This window comes from Oncorhynchus masou, chromosome 25 (genome assembly GCF_036934945.1).
Source record: "Oncorhynchus masou masou isolate Uvic2021 chromosome 25, UVic_Omas_1.1, whole genome shotgun sequence".
Taxonomy (NCBI): Eukaryota; Metazoa; Chordata; class Actinopteri; order Salmoniformes; family Salmonidae; genus Oncorhynchus; species Oncorhynchus masou.
In genome coordinates this window covers 28,387,009-28,404,274 of record NC_088236.1, presented here as the reverse complement: position 1 = coordinate 28,404,274, position 17,266 = coordinate 28,387,009, and the positions used below count along the sequence as shown (strand labels likewise).

Here is a 17,266-nt window from a genome sequence, read left to right as displayed (position 1 = left end):
CTCATACATGCACCCATGTCTAGACATACACATTACACAGACACACACACTGCACCAGCAAGCCTGCATGGGTACCAATCCTGTTCTCCACAGCGCCTGAAGAGCAGGGAGAGAGGGAGGGTGAGCAGCGAGAAAGAGAGCGATGGAGAGTACACTTGAGCTGGTAGCAGGCTTGCTGGTGTTATTACCGCAGCTCAGAGTGTGATATAGAATAGTATGTTATTGCACACACAAGCAGCACGCACAAATATACACACACACTGCACCAGCAAGCCTGCATTGGTACCAATGGAGGAAGGGGGAGAGGGAGCAAAGAGAGAGTGGAATAGGGAGAGGGTGGGGGAGCAGTGAGAGCGGGAGAGGAAGGTAGCAGCATAGTAAGCGAGTGAGAGCGAGGCAGTTTTTTACACGCATGTTTTGGAATGGGTTTTTTCTTCTCTGGTCTCTTGTTGAGTGAGAGTGATGATACTCAGAATGCCTGTGATGCTCAGTGCCTCCCACAGCTCTGTCCATCGCTCTGTCCGCAACTTCCTCCACAGATGTACAAGCAGCAGGACTATTAGAGAGAGAAGATAAATAAAGAAATAAAAAATTGCAACAAGAAACCAAATCAATGCAGCAGCAAGAGGAGGGAAATTTGACTTTCACTTAAAGCTGTTCAAGCTGTTCTATTTCCCTGTCCGTCCCCCTCTTCTTAATCTTTATATTTTCTTAGGTGGTCAGAATAGTTTCACAGGAATGCAGAACAGAACACGAGAGGAAGAGGGACTTTAGAGGCTAAAGAGAGAGGGAAAGGTAGAGAGAAAAAGAGACAGAAAAGTCTGCAGCATCAACTGCATTCCCCCTGTTCTGTTCCCTTGTTGTGGTTCAGAGTGAGGAGGAACGGAGGAACGGAGGAGCAGAGGAAGAAGGAGCAAAAAGAATTACACAGGGAATGTGTACATGAGTGAGAGAGAAGGGGAGAGGAAGAGATAGAGAGAGCGGGTTCTGTGATGCTCTGCAGTAGCATCCCACAGCAGACGGCTGAGGACTGCCTCCCTGTGTGTGACTGCACTGCTGAAGAGGAGGAGGAGGAGGCAGAATGTGAGCACGCCATCAGACGCTGCAAGGCCATACGTAGGAAAGCACACTGGCACCATCAGCATCCGCCCACGACAGGCAGGACCTCCAGCACTGCAACCCCCAAGCCCCAGCCCAAAACCAGGACCTCCAGCACTGCAACCCCCAAGCCCCAGTCCAAACCCAGGACCTCCAGCACTGCAACCCCAAACCCCCAAGCCCCAGCCCAAACCCAGGACCTCCAGCACTGCAACCCCCAAGCCCCAGCCCAAAACCAGGACCTCCAGCACTGCAACCCCCAAGCCCCAGCCCAAAACCAGGACCTCCAGCACTGCAACCCCCAAGCCCCAGCCCAAAACCAGGACCTCCAGCACTGCAACCCCCAAGCCCCAACCCAAACCCAGGGCCTCCAGCACTGCAGTCTTCCAGCTCCCCAGCCCCAACCCAGGACCTCGCCAGGCCTCTACCACCTTCATCTCCACCAGACAGTCGTCTCAACCAGGCTGAAATATGGCACAAGCCGCCAAACATCTCCGCAAGAATAAGGATTTAGAAGCCCAGATTGAGGCGGAGCGCCTGCAGAAGGAGGAGGAGAAGGCCAAGAAGAGGAACCGATCGCGGGATAAAAAGCGCAAGGTAAGGGGTCCACTCACAGGGGGTCGGAGGGGGTGGGAAGGGGGAGAGATGGAGAGGGGGCAGGAGGGAGAGAGACACCCCCCTTCTTTCTCTCTCATGCTAAGCTCTGATCAGGGGTGCTGGGGCACACATGGACAAATACTGATGCATTTCTACAGTGTGTGCACAGTGGCACTGGCAGACATGTACTGTGCATACAGACATGAGGAAACTGTAAACACACTGCATGCTCTCCTACTCCTCTTCCTGCTTTACTGACTGTCCTGTGGCAGAACTGTCCTATGGGTCTGTCTGGTACTCTACCTCTTTTTCTCTCTTCTTTTATCTCTCTGTCGCTCTCTCGCTCTATCTGCGTTAATTATTAAGGAGGATAGAGTTAGTTTTGCGAGCCAATGCTAACTAGCGATAGTGCAGTGATTGGAAGTCTACAGGAACAGCTAGTGTAACGGATGTGAAACGGCTAGCTTAGTTAGCGGTGGTTCACGCTAAATAGCATTTCAATCGGTGACGTCACTTGCTCTGAGACCTTGAAGTAGTGGTTCCCCTTGCTCTGCAAGGGCCGTGGCTTTTGTGGAGCGATGGGTAACGATGCTTCGTGGGTGACTGTTGTTGATGTGTGCAGAGGGTCCTTGGTTCACGCCCGGGTATGGGCGAGGGGACGGTCTAAAGTTATACTGTGACACTAGCATGATATAACAAAACTGTATACACCAGTTCATCTGACTGGGGAAGAAGCTAAAGAGCCTCATTGCCAAAATCCGGAACTATCACTTTAAAGAATTGTCCTAATGACTGCTGACTAAGGAGTAATACATACCTGCAGGCTTTTCTCATACTGGAACCTTGTGCACAGCGCTGCCAGAGCTGGTGGCTGTTGTCGCACTAGTAGCACTTGCCACAAACACTAAATCTCTGCTTCATCAGTCACTGGCCGTATCAGCGGGATCCGTGATTATGGCTGGGACAGTCACATTTCACTTAGTTTCATGAATGAAAATGAGCAGTGGAAATGCCCCTTCTTCTTTTATCACTTTTGTCTGTTATTACTTGCTGGTCTAATCCCACCCACATGGCTGTTAAGTCCACTGTTTTTTTAAATCAGCCTCAGTATTGATACATGCCACAATCCTTGGGTTGTGATAGACTTGTGTTGAACAATTCAACAGGTTTCACAGTTAATAAGTGCACGTGTTCAGCATTCCGCTCAGCCTTTTTGATTTGTGCGTGTGTGTGTGTGTGTGTGTGTTGAATCAAATCACATTTTATTGGTCACATACACTTATATAGCGGACGTTATTGCGGGTATAGAAAAATTCTTGTTGGAGTGGCATTGACTAAAATACAGTAGAATAGAATACAGTATATACATATGAGATGAGTAAAGCAGTATGTAAATATTATTAAAGTGACTAGTGTTCCATTATTAAAGTGGCCATTGATTCTATGTATATAGGGCAGCAGCCTCTAAGGTGCTGGGTTGAGTACCAGGTGGTAGCCGGCTAGTGATGGCTATTAACAGGTCTTGAGATAAAAGCTGTTTTTCAGTGTCTCGGTCCCAGCTTTGATGCACCTGTACTGACCTCGCCTTCTGGATGATGACGGGGTGAAGAGGCCGTGGCTCGGGTGGTTGATGTCCTTGTTTATCTTTTTGGCCTTCCTGTGACATCGGGAGCTGTAGTTGTACTGGAGGGCAGGCAGTGTGCCCCCGGTGATGCGTTGGGCAGACCACACCACCCTCTGGAGAGCCCTGCGGTTGCGGGTGCTGATACAGCCCGATGCTCTTGATTGTCCATCTGTAAAAGTTTGAGGATCTTAATGCAACCCACGATACAAATTTCAACAACCCGGCCAAAAAATTGGGGAATATTTGTTATTTAAAAATAAATGCCTGCAGTCATCTTGTGCACTAGGTTATAGATCAAGCAGATTGTGTTCATCATTTTGTCTGTTGCAGTATTTTTCCATTAATTTTTCATTATTTTTTAATTTCCTAAATCAGCTGATATAGCCAGCCCAGTAGTCACATGGTACATTTGTTTACAAAGAGCCCACGGAGCAAATGGAAGCTTTCGTGATGTGACGATCCACTATTGTGCAGTGCAAGAGAGGTGATCAAGTTACACTTGAAATTCTCTACTAATGTTTATCAGCTAAATATCTTATAAAATGTGCCAAAAAAAATCTCTCCAGCTTAGGGCTCCAGCTATGCATTTGGTTTGCTCACTTGCTTGCTAAGTGGCTGGCTTGTAAAATCAAGCTTCTTGGGTTACAGCAGAGACAATCAATCCTTTCTTGGATCAAGAACCCTGCTGTCTAATATTTGTTTTGTGTGTGCAGAAAACCTTTAAAGATTGTTGTACAACTTTATGAGCTGGGGTGTCTGTCATTGCAATTTGTTTATGTTCACTTGGGCTTGTTAGCATTTAGCGACTGTGCACAAACTAATTCCTGTCTCCTATTATTTCTATTTGTATTTATTAGGGATCCCCATTAGTTTCTGCCAAGGCAGCAGCTACTCTTTCTTGGTCCAAGCACATTAAGGCACTTACATTACATATAAAACAAAAGATAAAACCGTACATCATATAACATTATTACACCACTACATATCTACAATACAAAATGTATAATACCACCATACAACAATATTACAATGTACTTGTGTATAAGGTGTATTTTTACCTTTAAAAAAGACAATCTGATTCCACTGCATGCACCAGTTACCTGATGTGGAATAGAGTACTGTGTGCCTCCCATTTTCTGTCCTGGACTTGGGATTGTGAAGAGACCTCTGGTAGCTTGTCTTGTGGGGTATGAATGGGTGTCCGAGATGTGTGCTAGTAGTTTAAACAGACAGCTCTGTACAACACTTCTTACAAAAACAAGTAGTGATGAAGTCAATCTCTCTTCCACTTTGAGAGACTGACATGCATATCATTAATGTTAGCTCCCCCTGTACTTTTAAGGGCCAGTCGTGCTGCCCTGTTCTGAGACAATTGGAATTTTCCTAAGTCCCTCTTTGTGGCACCTGATCACACCACTGAACAGTAGTCCGGGTGTAACAGTTTTGCTTTTGTCCCTCTCCTCGCCCCGAACCAGGGACCCTCTACACATATCAACAACTGACATCCTCGAAGCATCGTTACCTATCACAAAAGCCGCGGCCCTTGCAGAGCAAGGGGAACAACTACTTCAAGGTCTTAGAGCGAGTGACGTCACTGAATGAATCACTATTAGCACTAACCCCGCTAACTAGCTAGCCATTTCACACCGGTTACACATCCTACCTTTTGGCATCCTACTTTTCCGCAGCAACCAGTTATCCAGGTCAACAGCATCAATGTAACTGCATTGCTTCCATCCCTCTCCTCGCCCCTACCTGGGCTTGAACCAGGGACCCTCTGCACACATCCACAACTGACACCCTCCCATGAAGCATCATTACCTATCGCTCCACAAAAGCCGCAGCACTTGCAGAGCAAGGGAAACACCTACTTCAAGGTCTCAGAGCAAGTGACATCACCCATTGAAATGCTATTAGTGTACACCCCGCTAACTAGCTTGCGGCATTTGTAAGCGGAGGTCTCTCTGCAAAACTAAGATCGTCACCGAAATAAAGAGGTTCTGCCGAGTTGTTTGAGTTGTTAATTTTCTCATTTAGCCTTTCTGTGGCTTTGGCAAATATGTGTGTGTTTTATATGCCTGTTCGCTCCTCTCTCTGTAGGCTTTACAGACTCTCCCCACCCGTGGTTGCAACCCTTCTATTTTAGTGTACCCTGCGCGAATAATGAATGTGGAATTCCTGGTCTCTGGCAGCATTTGCCGATCTGCGGTCAAGAACGCAGAGTTAATTTCTATGCTGCCCTTTAGTCCCTTGTCTTTTTGGTCCTGACAGAGACATAGTTCACTGCAGACAACACTCCTACCACAGCTGCTCTCTCTATTGACTACGTGTTCTCTCATAGTCTGAGAGCATCTAGTCATCGCGGTGGTGGCACAGGGCTACTCATTTCTTCTTAATCAAGCTTTTTCAATCTCACTCACCTGTCTATCTCCTAATTTGAATTCCATGCTGTCACTGTCACTTGTCCACTGGTCATCTATCACCTCCCAGGTGCCCTTGGAGAGATCCTCAATGAGCATGACACCTTGATAAGTTAATTTCCTGACATTGGCTAACCTATCACCTCTCCCTTTTGCTAAATATTTCTCCCTCCTGTCTCCTGATTGTGCCTCTTCAACCATACTCTCCTCCCTTTCCACATCCTATGACTCGCACTGTCCCCTTTCCTCCCAGCTGGCTCGACCCTCCCTGTTTGCTCCATGGCTCAGTGACTAATTTCAAGCTTACAGAACCGGGCTGCAGGCAACTGAGCAAAAATGTAGGAAAATGTAACTTTCGGAGGACCTATCATCCTTTCACTCCTTCCTCTCTACCTTCTCTTCCTCTATATCTGCTGCTAAAGCCACTTTATATTACTCTAAATTTCAAGCTTCTGCCTCTAACTCTTTTCCACCTTCTTATCCCTCATTAATCCCTCCTTCCCACCTCACTCTTTGTCAACCACTTTGAAAAGAAGTGAAGTTGGCGACCACTGCTCTTCATTCACTCAGCCTATTGAGTCCACTGGTCCCACTCACACAGAACCACCCTATGCCTTGACCTCTTTCTCCCCTCTCTCTTCAGATGAAATATTGACTATTATTGACTATTCGTCACCCGACAACCTGCCCGCTCGATCCCAACTACTCCTCCCTTCTCCAGACTCTATATTTTCTTTCCAAAACACTTGAGTTTGCTGTCTCTGGCCAACTCTCTCTATCTCTCTCTGAATAATCTTCTTGACCCTAATCAGTCAGGCTTCAAGACTGGTCACTCAACTGACACTGTCATCCATCAGATCCTCCTATCCACCCTCTCAGTGCTGGGGGTCACAGGCTCTGCACAGTCTAGGATTGCATGCTACCTAGCAGGCCACTTCTACCAGGTGACACTGAGAATATCTGTGTCTGCACTACGTACTCTCAATACTGGTGTCCCCCAGAGCTCGGTTCTAGGCCCTCTCCTCTTCTCTCTATACACCAAGTCACTCAGCTCGGTCATATCCTCACATGGTCTCTCCTATCATTGCTATCATTGCTAGTCCACAACTTAACTCCTTCCCCCCTTCTAACACCCAGGAGGCAACATGCATTTCTAAGTGCCTGGCGGATATCTCAGCTTGGATGTCAGCCCACCACCTCAAGTTCAACTTCAATGTGTTACCCTCACTACCTTCAGGCTATGTTCAAACCCTACACCCCAACCCGAGAAAAGGTCAAAGACTAAAAACAAGAAATAGACATTCCAACGAAAGAAGAAGATACATGTTCACACTATAGAGAAGGAGAACACTGAGGTGATTGACACATCAGACGAGGAAGTCACAAGGCTACCATGTTTCTCCCTTGCTAGAGGGGTAGCCGGTGCGTATGGAGATTCACACAGGGGCAGCTGTATCTCTTGTGTCTGCTTGTATCAGAGAGAGCCTACAAAAGACACTGAAATTACCTTCCACTGCAGCCAGCACTCACCATGTATAATGATACATGGAGACAATTGCCTACCCTCCATCATAAAAAAACATGGAGAAGTATTTAATGGAGAGCTGGGTAGCATGACAGGCAGTGATGCTTAGCATTAAGCCAGACAGCAAACCAAAGTTTCTGAAAGCACGACCCGTACCTTATGCTATCAGACCAAAAGTCCAGGCTAATTTGGACGATCTAGTCAATAATAAAAGTACTGGAGCTGGTCAGCGTGTATGAATGGGCTACACCATTCGTACCAGTTCTTAAAAATATGGTAGAATCAGGAAATGTGGAGACTTTAAAGTCACAGTTAACCATGTGTTGTCCGCTGAGCAGCATCCACTACCTCACACCGACGACCTTTTTGCGGGCTTAGCCGGAAGTCAGAAGTTCAGCAAAACCAACCTCTGCCAAGCAGATACACGTGGATGAAAAGTCAAGAGGGGCTCTTCAGGTACTGTTGTCTACAGTTTGGAATCACAAGTGCTCCAGCACTATTCCAGAGTGTGATGGACCAGATCTTGAGTATTACCGTCCAAGAGAATTCTCTGCTGTTACAGTCACAGCCGTGTATATTCACCCTCAAGCCGATACCACGACGGCCCTCAAGGAAACACACTGACTTTATGCAAACTGGAAGCCACATATCCTGAGGCCGCATTTATTTTAGCTGGGGATTTTTTACCAACCGAATTTTAGGAAAATGCTACTCAAGTTCAGTCAACACATTGACTGTAGTACTCACGCTGGGTAAACATTGAACCACTGCTATTCTCTCTCCTGGGATGCCTACAAGGCCCTCCCACGCCCTCTCTTCGGCAAATCAGATCACGTCAGAAACTCAAACAGGAAATACCCGTATTAAGGTCTATTCAACACTGGTCCGACGAATCGGAATCCATGCTTCAAGATTGTTTTCATCACGCGGACTGGGATATGTTCCAGGTAGCCTTAGATAATTACATTGATGTATACACGGGCACGGTCACTGAGTTCATCTGGAAGTGTGTAGGGGATATTGTTTCCACTGTGAATATTAAAACCTATCCAAACCAGAAACCGTGGATAGATGGTAGCATTCGCGCTAAACTGATAGTGTGAACCACCGCCTAAAATGACATACCCAAATCTAACTGCCTGTAGCTCAGGACCTGAAGCAACGATATACATATTCTTGATACCATTTGAAAGGAAACACTTTGAAGTTTGTGGAAATGTGTAATTAATGTAGGAGAATATAACACAATAGATCTGGTAAAAGATAATACAAAGAAAAAAACAACCGTTCTTTGCAACAAAATCTGTAAAAAGTCCAGGCGGGTAAATAGTTTCTGAAGGCACTGTATATATTGTATACCATGCTAGCTCACTGCTAATGTACATAGTGTGTTTATGGTGCTATGTCCTGCTCACTAGCCCAATGGTATTAGCCGCTACATGCTTTTCTCTAGTCATTACATTGTGTGCATTACAGCTGTTACTGTTAGTCTGTGCAACATGCTACATTGCTATTAGCCTTTGCTGTTGTGCAGTAGATTCCCTGTTTCATCTATTCCATTGTAGAAAACAACTATCACTGTCACTTTCACAATTTTTCCTTCTTGTTTGACATGTGCGTGTGTCTGTTTGGTGTGGTAATAAAGTGTGAGTTGTATCCCTGTCTCCTTCTGGTCATTTTCGTCCTCTTATCGGGACTCTGGGATAGTTGCACCTACAGTAAAGCTAAACCGGCACCTCTTTCGGGGACCACCACAAGGTGTCGATCTTTTTCCCAGACAATTATGGGTATTGTGTTTGGAGATGATCACATTCTGGATAAATGGTTGAACTAATGGGTATAAAGACGTGGTTATAAAACCCACAACACAAAACAAGCATGTTTTATTTTTACACATTTGGAAAGAAGTATGTGTGGTCTACAACACAAACACGCAACCAATGTACCCTAGTTGAACTACTCAATATTTTGTATTTTTACAGGGAAAAGGTTGTTTCCTGCAGTGGTACTGTATATGTATACTGTATGTTTGGACAAAAACATTTGACAGTGGCTTCTTTAACTGTTCCTCAGTTTGGCACCATATGAAAGAGGTTTCATCAGGTGATGGCTCCAGTCTGGTACACTGCGTCAGACACACAAAAGCTGTTGGACATGGCCAGTTATGCTAATCTGGGTCTGTGAGCACTGATGCATCTCCCTCTGTAACTGTCTTCACTATCAGACAGCAGTGTGACATTGGCCTGGTCTCAAAACAACTTCAATAGCAATGTATTTTACTCCACTGTCTGACTCACCCAGGTGTGTCAAGATGGTCTGTAGCTCTGCAGGTCTTTAGCAACGTCATCCTATTACACACAACATTGTTATTAATGATTTTCCTCCTCTGGAAAAATGAGGGTTGTCACTTTGGGAACAAAGACCTATTGTTCCAGTGAGCACAGAGTATTTTTCTTTATGTTTGTGTGTGTTTGTGTCGGCATTTAAACCCATTCTATTCAGGGAACTCTATGTTAAATGCTATCGAGGTAGAGATATGGTGGAGATATTTTGTCAACTTTACCTTGCTCAGATGTCATTGTCATGTTAAGGCCTACAGTCCTCAGAACATTAACAACATATATATAACACAGGACCTTGGATACTTCCTCATGACTCTTACCTGTCGTTTTATATTTTATACTGTGATATGAATAGATAGAACACCAAATATCTGACTTCAGAAAATAAGTGGAAATAAGTCAAACTGATACATTTAAGACTAAAAGGTATACTTCTCCTCTGGTAATACAGCAAAGGTCAATTTAAAGCTATATAACCAGTTAGAAAAAGTCTTTCAATTTTACAGTTTGAATTTTAATCTGTATTTGGCCATTCGGGGACTGATTTGCTCCAGATGCCAGCCCAGCTAGCACATTTAGGTCTTTGGAAGTTGTGGGAATGTACATTTTTGGTTTCCCATTGGTTCTGGGAACGAACCCATACTTTCCTTGACAGATGAAAATGTTTTTTGAAAGTTCTGAAAATTTCACCTTTTCTGGTAACGTTTATTTTTAGGTTGCAGGGAGGTTCTTTGAACATTTTACTATGGTTCCCTGAAAGTTTTCATTAACGTTCTGATAATGCAAATTATAGGTTATTTTAAGGTGATAAATAACATTATAAGAACATGTTACAATAAGACTTTTAATAACACTGCTAGCTTAATTTGGGTTAACTATTTTGAACTCCAAGCACAGATAGGACACATGGAAATTCATTTGCTCAATGATTAATCATGTAAACACATATTGTTTTATTGTGGCGCTGTGTCAGTTAGATTCAAACCTATGATGTTCTGTTCTATATCCATGGAATTAGTCCACTGCGCCACCAGGATGGAGCTAGCATGCCATGTTTGTTTTTTTACCCATACAAAGCTGTTCATTTTAGTCTATTCAAGCAGACCCCACTTCAAAGGAAGCAAGGACTCATTAAGATCAGGTGTGGACAATTGGGCACGGCCAACACACCTGAACACATTTAACAAGATAAAGGATAGAGAGAGTTTTGTTGATGCTGAAAACATAATGTACTGTATATGTTTTTAAATAACATTCAAAGAACGTTCTCTGAATGTTACTAAAGTTTTCTTGTGGGTTTTTTTGGAATGTTTTCTTAACGTTCTTGGAACATTTTGAGAATATGCCTTTAAATAGAACATTGAGGAAACGTTGTGCTGAAGTACTGAAATTCACACAGAAGAATGTTGTTTCTTAACGTTCTTGGAACAATTTGAGAACATGACTTTAAAAAGAACCATGAGGAAAATTGTAGGAAAAACTATGCTAAAGTACTGAAATTTCAACAGAAGAACGTTGTTTGTTAATGTTCTTTTACCTATTTTTGAACATTTCCAATGTCAAGCCAGTTGGATAACATTCCTAGAGCATTACCAACATTTCAATGAAATGTAACCATGTTTGAACATTTAAGAAACGTTCTGTTAAAGTAATTAAATAACAAGAAAATAACCTTTGTTTTTTTCAAGTGTCTTATGTGCGGAGAATGTTCCAAAGCTAACGAACTATCCTGCGCAATTCCCAGAAAGTTGTGGCAAGGTTTTATGCAAAATAACCATAGGACAACCATGCTATCACCAAGAGCTAAGAAACATATGGTTCTCAGAACATTATGTGCTAGCTGGGAATTGTCTTAGTACCTTAAGGATTATTTGGTTCATGCGTCCCTGTCTTCCTTTCTTCTTCTCCTCCGCTCTCTCTCTCTATCTCTCCGTCTCTCTCTCTCTATCTCTCTGTCTCTCACTCTCTCCCTGAAAGAGAGAAAGAGTCCAGTGAAAAAAACACAGCCTCTTCTCTAAGCGTTACTCTCTCTTTCCTCTCTCCTCATGTGTGTGTGTGTGTGTGTGTGTGCTGACAATACAAAAGGTGTAGGCCTGATTACCAACAATGATGAGACAGTCTACAGGGAGGAGGTTAGAGTCCTGGCAGAGCCCTATGCTTGACACTTATTGGATGGCTGAATTGGCGGTGAGAGTTGCCACAGAGTTGCCATGTTCACAAAAATCTGTCTTTCCTACTACTTACTAAAATGACATACTGTATACTAATCATACTGCATTCCATTTTGAACATACTGTTTAGTAAAATTGTATGCAATAAGCAACAAACATCAATATCCTACCCATACTGTGAATGTTTCATCTTCTGCGCAATTGCATTGTTTCCCGCTATTCGTTCATTTTGGCACAGACTGTCCTCCTATCTGATTGTCTGATTATCAGCTGTTGTCAAACGCACAGGTCAGAAAAGACACTTCTCTTCCTCAGTAGTGTGCAGTGAACCCTACTAGACGAAGAGCCGAAACGAGTATGACATTCTGGCATTTAAAGGATACAACATTTTCGAAATGTCACATAACATAAAAAAAATTGCAGTCACAGTCAGCCTACTATTTAGAACGGAAGTACAGGTATTTGGACACGGCCAGTGTGTGTCAGCAAGTGTGAATAAGAATGTGTGCGTTAAATAATACAGTCTGCCTCAATGTGTCTGTTTGTATGTAATGTATGTGTGAACCTCTGTCTGTGAAGACACTGTGTACATCTTTGTGCATTTGAATGTGCAATTCCATATAAGAAGACGATATGTAAGGGTTTGGATGTGTTATCTCAGACATGGCTACTCCTGTCCCCTGGTCTTAGTGTCTGTAGCCTGCAAGCTGATAGTACCCCAGGCCAGTAGTGGAGATTGACTGAGAGACAGTGTTGGTGGGTGATGACTGTGGCACTAGTAGTAGTATCTCAGCCTTAATGCAGAGTAGAGGTGACAGCACTGTATCAGCAGCCCAGCACTGCCTTTTCCAAGCGTTCATGCGTCCCTGTCTTCCTTTCTTCTCCTCCACTCTCTCTCTCTCTATCTCTCTGTCTCTCTCTCTCTATCTCTCCGTCTCTCTCTCTCCCCCTGAAAGAGAGAAAGAGTCCAGTGAAAAAAACACAGCCTCTTCTCTAAGCGTTACAGCCTCTCTTTCCTCTCTCCTCGTTGTGTGTGTGTGTGTGTGTGCTGACAATACAACAGCCTGATTACCAACAACGATGAGCCTACAGGGAGGAGGTTAGAGTCCTGGCAGAGCCCTATGCTTGAGACTTATTGGATGGCTGAATTGGGGGTGATCTGTTTGGAGTTGATTGTCTTTGGTTCTTGTGCCTACTGCATAGAGTGGTTATTTGTGTTGTAGCAGTAGAGGTGAGCTCAGCTGTGTGTGTTTGTGAGTTTCTGCAGTGGGCTGTTTGACCCACTGCTGTGGATGGGAGGTCTCAGTAGGACCATAGGGCCCAGGCCAGGTCCTCTCCTCTGTCCCACAGTATGTCCTCTGTAGCTGGATTCAGCAGCTGCTACTGTCTGCCCTCACTCTCAGACCTCCAGGGTGGCTGCTGGTGTGGATCAGTGGAGGATTTTGGGCTGAGTGTGCATAAGTGTATCCGCATGTAAACAATTCAGTGAGAAAGCTGCTTATTGCAGCACACCTAACAAGCCACGAAACCAGACTTCAGCGGGCCCATCTCCCATCTCTGTGTGGTAACGGATCTGTCCCAATCATAATTAAGATGTGTGTGTGTGTGTGTGTGTGTGTGTGTGTGTGTGTGTGTGTGTGTGTGTGTTTATGTGTGTGAACATGTGTGTGTGCATGATTTCCTGTGTCTGTCAGCACCTTGATCAGCCCTTTGACCCCGTGGGACCCCTCCGACAGCTGACTCAGCGGGTCTGGACAGCCTCTCAGTTATTTTTATGGAGGCAAAACAGCATCTCCATCTTCAATCTCCGGCCTGCTATGGGGCGGCTGTGGGGCTGGTGGCTGGGTGGCTGTATACCACAATGCACCGTGAAGCAGCCCACACTCTTTTAATTTAAAGTGGAAATGGAGGGGTCACGTGATGCTGCCCCCCCCCCCCTCTGATAAAGCACTCGCCATAATTTCTTACAATAAAAATGCATACATTCGGCATCCGTCAGGGCAGGTTGCAGGACTCTGCATTAACACACTTACTGGTGTTATTGCTGCATGTATTATTCACTGATATACAAGACATAAGGAACACCTGCTCTTTCCATGACATAGACTGTTCAGGTGAAAGCTATGATCCCTTATTGATGTCACTTGTTAAATCCACTTCAATTCAGTGTAGATGAAGGGGAGGAGACAAGTTAAAGAAATATTTTTAAGCCTTGAGACAATTGCGACATGGATTGTGTATGTGTGCCATTCAGAGGGTGAATGGGCAACACAAAACATCAAAGTGCCTTTGAACGGGGTATGGTAGTATGTGCCAGGCGCACTGGTTTGAGTGTGTCAAGAACTGCAATGCTTCTGGGTTTTTCATGCTCAACAGTTTATTGTGTGTATCAAGAATGGTCCACCACCCAAAGGACATGCAGCCTACTTGACAGAACTGTGGGATGCTTTGGAGACAACATGGGCCAACATCCCTGTGGAACGCTTTCCAACACCTTGTAGAGTCCATGCCCCAACGAATTGAGGCTGTTCTGAGGGGAAAAGGGTGTGTGGGGCGGGGGTACAACTCAATATTAGGAAGATGTTCCTAATGTTTTGTACACTGTGTATATTCACATATCTCTATAGTTTACATGTCCTTGACCGTAGGTTCTAGGTAAGTGCAGCCACCCTGTTGTGATTCATGAAGTGTAGCTGACTGTGTGAATGGATGGATGGACTGTGAAGGGCAGGTGTTTGGTCCTGATGACTTATTCAACTGGCCTCTGGCCTGGCAGTAGTGATTATGATGAGCTTGAGTTGCGAGATCATCAACTCCTGTTTACTGCAGTACTCATCTCACTGCTGCCAGGCCAGAGTCCAGTTGAATAGCAATAACATTATCTCCTTCTGTCAGTTAGTCTGCATTATAGAAGTAATGGCTAACATTGTTTTGTCATTAGAGCTATGAGCTTGAGAGCCCCACATTCAGTCAGTAGCATAACCTGATTCTGCAGTGTTGTGCGGTGTGTGTGAAACTGCAGCGCTGTACTGCAGCCTCCTTGCCTCCCTCCCAGGTCTGGATTAGGCTCTTTATCTGTCTCTTAGCAAAACAGCTCCAACCCTGAACACATTAACACAGCCACCCTGTCAGAGATGCTATCTGAGCTCTGCTCCCATCCTGTCCTGTCCTGTCCCCACCTCACTGTTACTAAATTAATAGCCTCTCTCTCTCTCTCTCTCTCTCTCTCTCTCTCTCTCTCTCTCTCTCTCTCTCTCTCTCTCTCTCTCTCTCTCTCTCTCTCCAGTGCACTAAACTCTCCTCCCAATTGTTATTCTGATAGCGCAGCTCTTACGTAACTCCCTGAAACAAGAATTGAGAGATCAGGCTGATTGAAACGGATCCACATCATGGTCAAAAAAAGAGGGAAAGAGAGAAAGAGAGAGGGGGGGAAACAACTCTCCAGAAGAATGTGATATATTGGCACAGGACAGCAGCACATTTTTAAAAGGAAAGCATTTGGTATCTGTTTCTGGGCTTGTGCTGCCCCCCCCCCCCCCAATCCTTCCCCACCCTAAGCTTCTTCTGCCTCAATGGAGGGGACTGGAAAGAAGATGACAGGAAGCGGTAGCTACAGAGACAGGACAGGGGCTTAGAGGGGCTTGATCTCAGGGAATTCTCTTAGCAATGTCGTGAGACTCAGTTCAAACACACCACACTGTGTACTCATCTGCAGGCAGCGCACCTCTCTGCAGTGAGCAGCCTGCCTCTAGAGAACTGTACTCATAGTCTGCTCTGCTCTGCTCTACACAACAGGGGAGAAATGGAATAGTGTTTACTGTAGCAGCGGGCTGCTCACTGCAGAGAGGTACTGGAGATGTTGCTTGGATTCTGTCTCTTTCATGTTGTATTAATCTTATTTTCTGAGCAAACAATGTTTTGTCAGACAAATGCATGAGAGGGAGAGTGAGTGAGGGAGGATATGTGTGTATTGTGTTCCTGATGTAGATGTGTGGCACAGTCAGGGAGGCAGCCTTGTGTCCTCTGTTTACCCATAACTCTACAGTGGAGTGTAGATGTTCCATTTGGGTGCATCTTAGAAATCGTACTGGAGTACAGTGGAGCCTGTCTCTGTACCCATAATGAAAAGTCCCCTGTGTGTGTGTGTGTGTGTGTGTGTGTGTGTGTGTGTGTGTGTGTGTGTGTGTGTGTGTGTGTGTGTGTGTGTGTGTGTGTGTGTGTGTGTGTGTGTGTGTGTGTGTGTGTGTGTGTGTGTGTGTGTGTGTGTGTGTGTGTGTGTGTGTGTGTGTGTGTGTGTGTGTGTGTGTGTGTGTGTGTGTGTGTGTGTGTGTGTGTGTGTGTGTGTGTGTACGCATTATGTGTAGGAATAAAGAGAGAGAGAGGTGTGTGACTCTGGCTAGGGCTTTGGCCTTGGGTTGGAGGGGCTCCGTGTGCCAGTGCTCCACTCCACTCTTTCCTAATGACAATAATATGTTATTGGAACACAAATTTAGTGAGTCATTTCATCTGTGAAATGTTTCAGTGTTGGTGTCATGCAGCCCTTGTTAGGGTTTTGGTCAATTCATTGGATTCGATATATCATTCTATGGTTTGAGTTATATATAGACCCCCTCATCTGAACTCCTATAGGAAGCATTCTGACTGTCAGACTCTGACTGATTGATCCTGCTGTCCTTTTCTTTCTCCTCGTCTCCCCCATTACCTCTACAGGATGAGGCCATGACACCCTCCTCCTCCCTGTCATACACACACATGCAAGCACACTGCCACAGTGCAGGTGGAGTAGCAACCCACACCCATGTAAGGGGTGATTAGAGCAGGCTGTATGGTGAAAGGTCAGATGCCACTGGAGACTCTGATGAGACATAATATATGTTACTGATCAATGGCTGTTCTGTTACAGTTACACCCTCCTTCTGTCTGTCTGATTGTCAACTCACTGGCTCAACCCACCCACCACACTTAATGCGCTAATTCCATTTCTGGGCTATGAACTCTATGCAAATTAAACAGAAACCCAGCTAAGTGTAGAATATATTTTGAAATAGATATTAGGCGTTATTGCAGGTGCAAACTGCCTAGAGAGACAGCAAGCCAAAGATTTGCTATGAACTTCCTTATCCTCAATTCAAGTCAAGGTCATGAGATCAACTGAATCCAGGATATTATACTCAGCAATTGGTAGTATACGACACTGCCACTGTTATTGAAGACCACTCCATTGTGGCAGATCTGAACTCTTTCCAATCTGTGTGTGTGCTTCTAGTAATTAAAATTAGTGTGTTTTAATGCCAGGTACAGTGAAATGCTTTTTTGCAGGTTCTAAACCCAACAACGCAGTAATCAATATCAATGTATAACTTAAAATAACATAAAGTAGAACAAAATCAAAATAAGAAGAACACAAGAAAGTAAGTAAGCTATATACAGGGTCAGTTCAATAGCATATCTACAATGTGCAGGGATACTGGAGTGATAGAGGTAGATAT

The 17,266-nt window shown here is 44.7% G+C and overlaps 1 protein-coding gene across 10 annotated transcripts in view; it reads left to right on the top strand.

Annotated features, from left to right (window-relative positions):
* The first annotated feature begins 1,555 nt into the window (after positions 1–1,555).
* Positions 1,556–17,266, top strand: part of LOC135514047 (ankyrin-1-like) — a 149,328-nt gene continuing 133,617 nt past the window's right edge. For all 10 annotated transcript variants that reach the window (XM_064937214.1, XM_064937207.1, XM_064937204.1 and 7 more), the window contains exon 1: positions 1,556–1,695. In XM_064937214.1, coding sequence (XP_064793286.1) covers positions 1,570–1,695 — 126 coding nt within the window. In that variant the 5' untranslated portion in view covers positions 1,556–1,569. The remainder of the gene's footprint in view (positions 1,696–17,266) is intronic.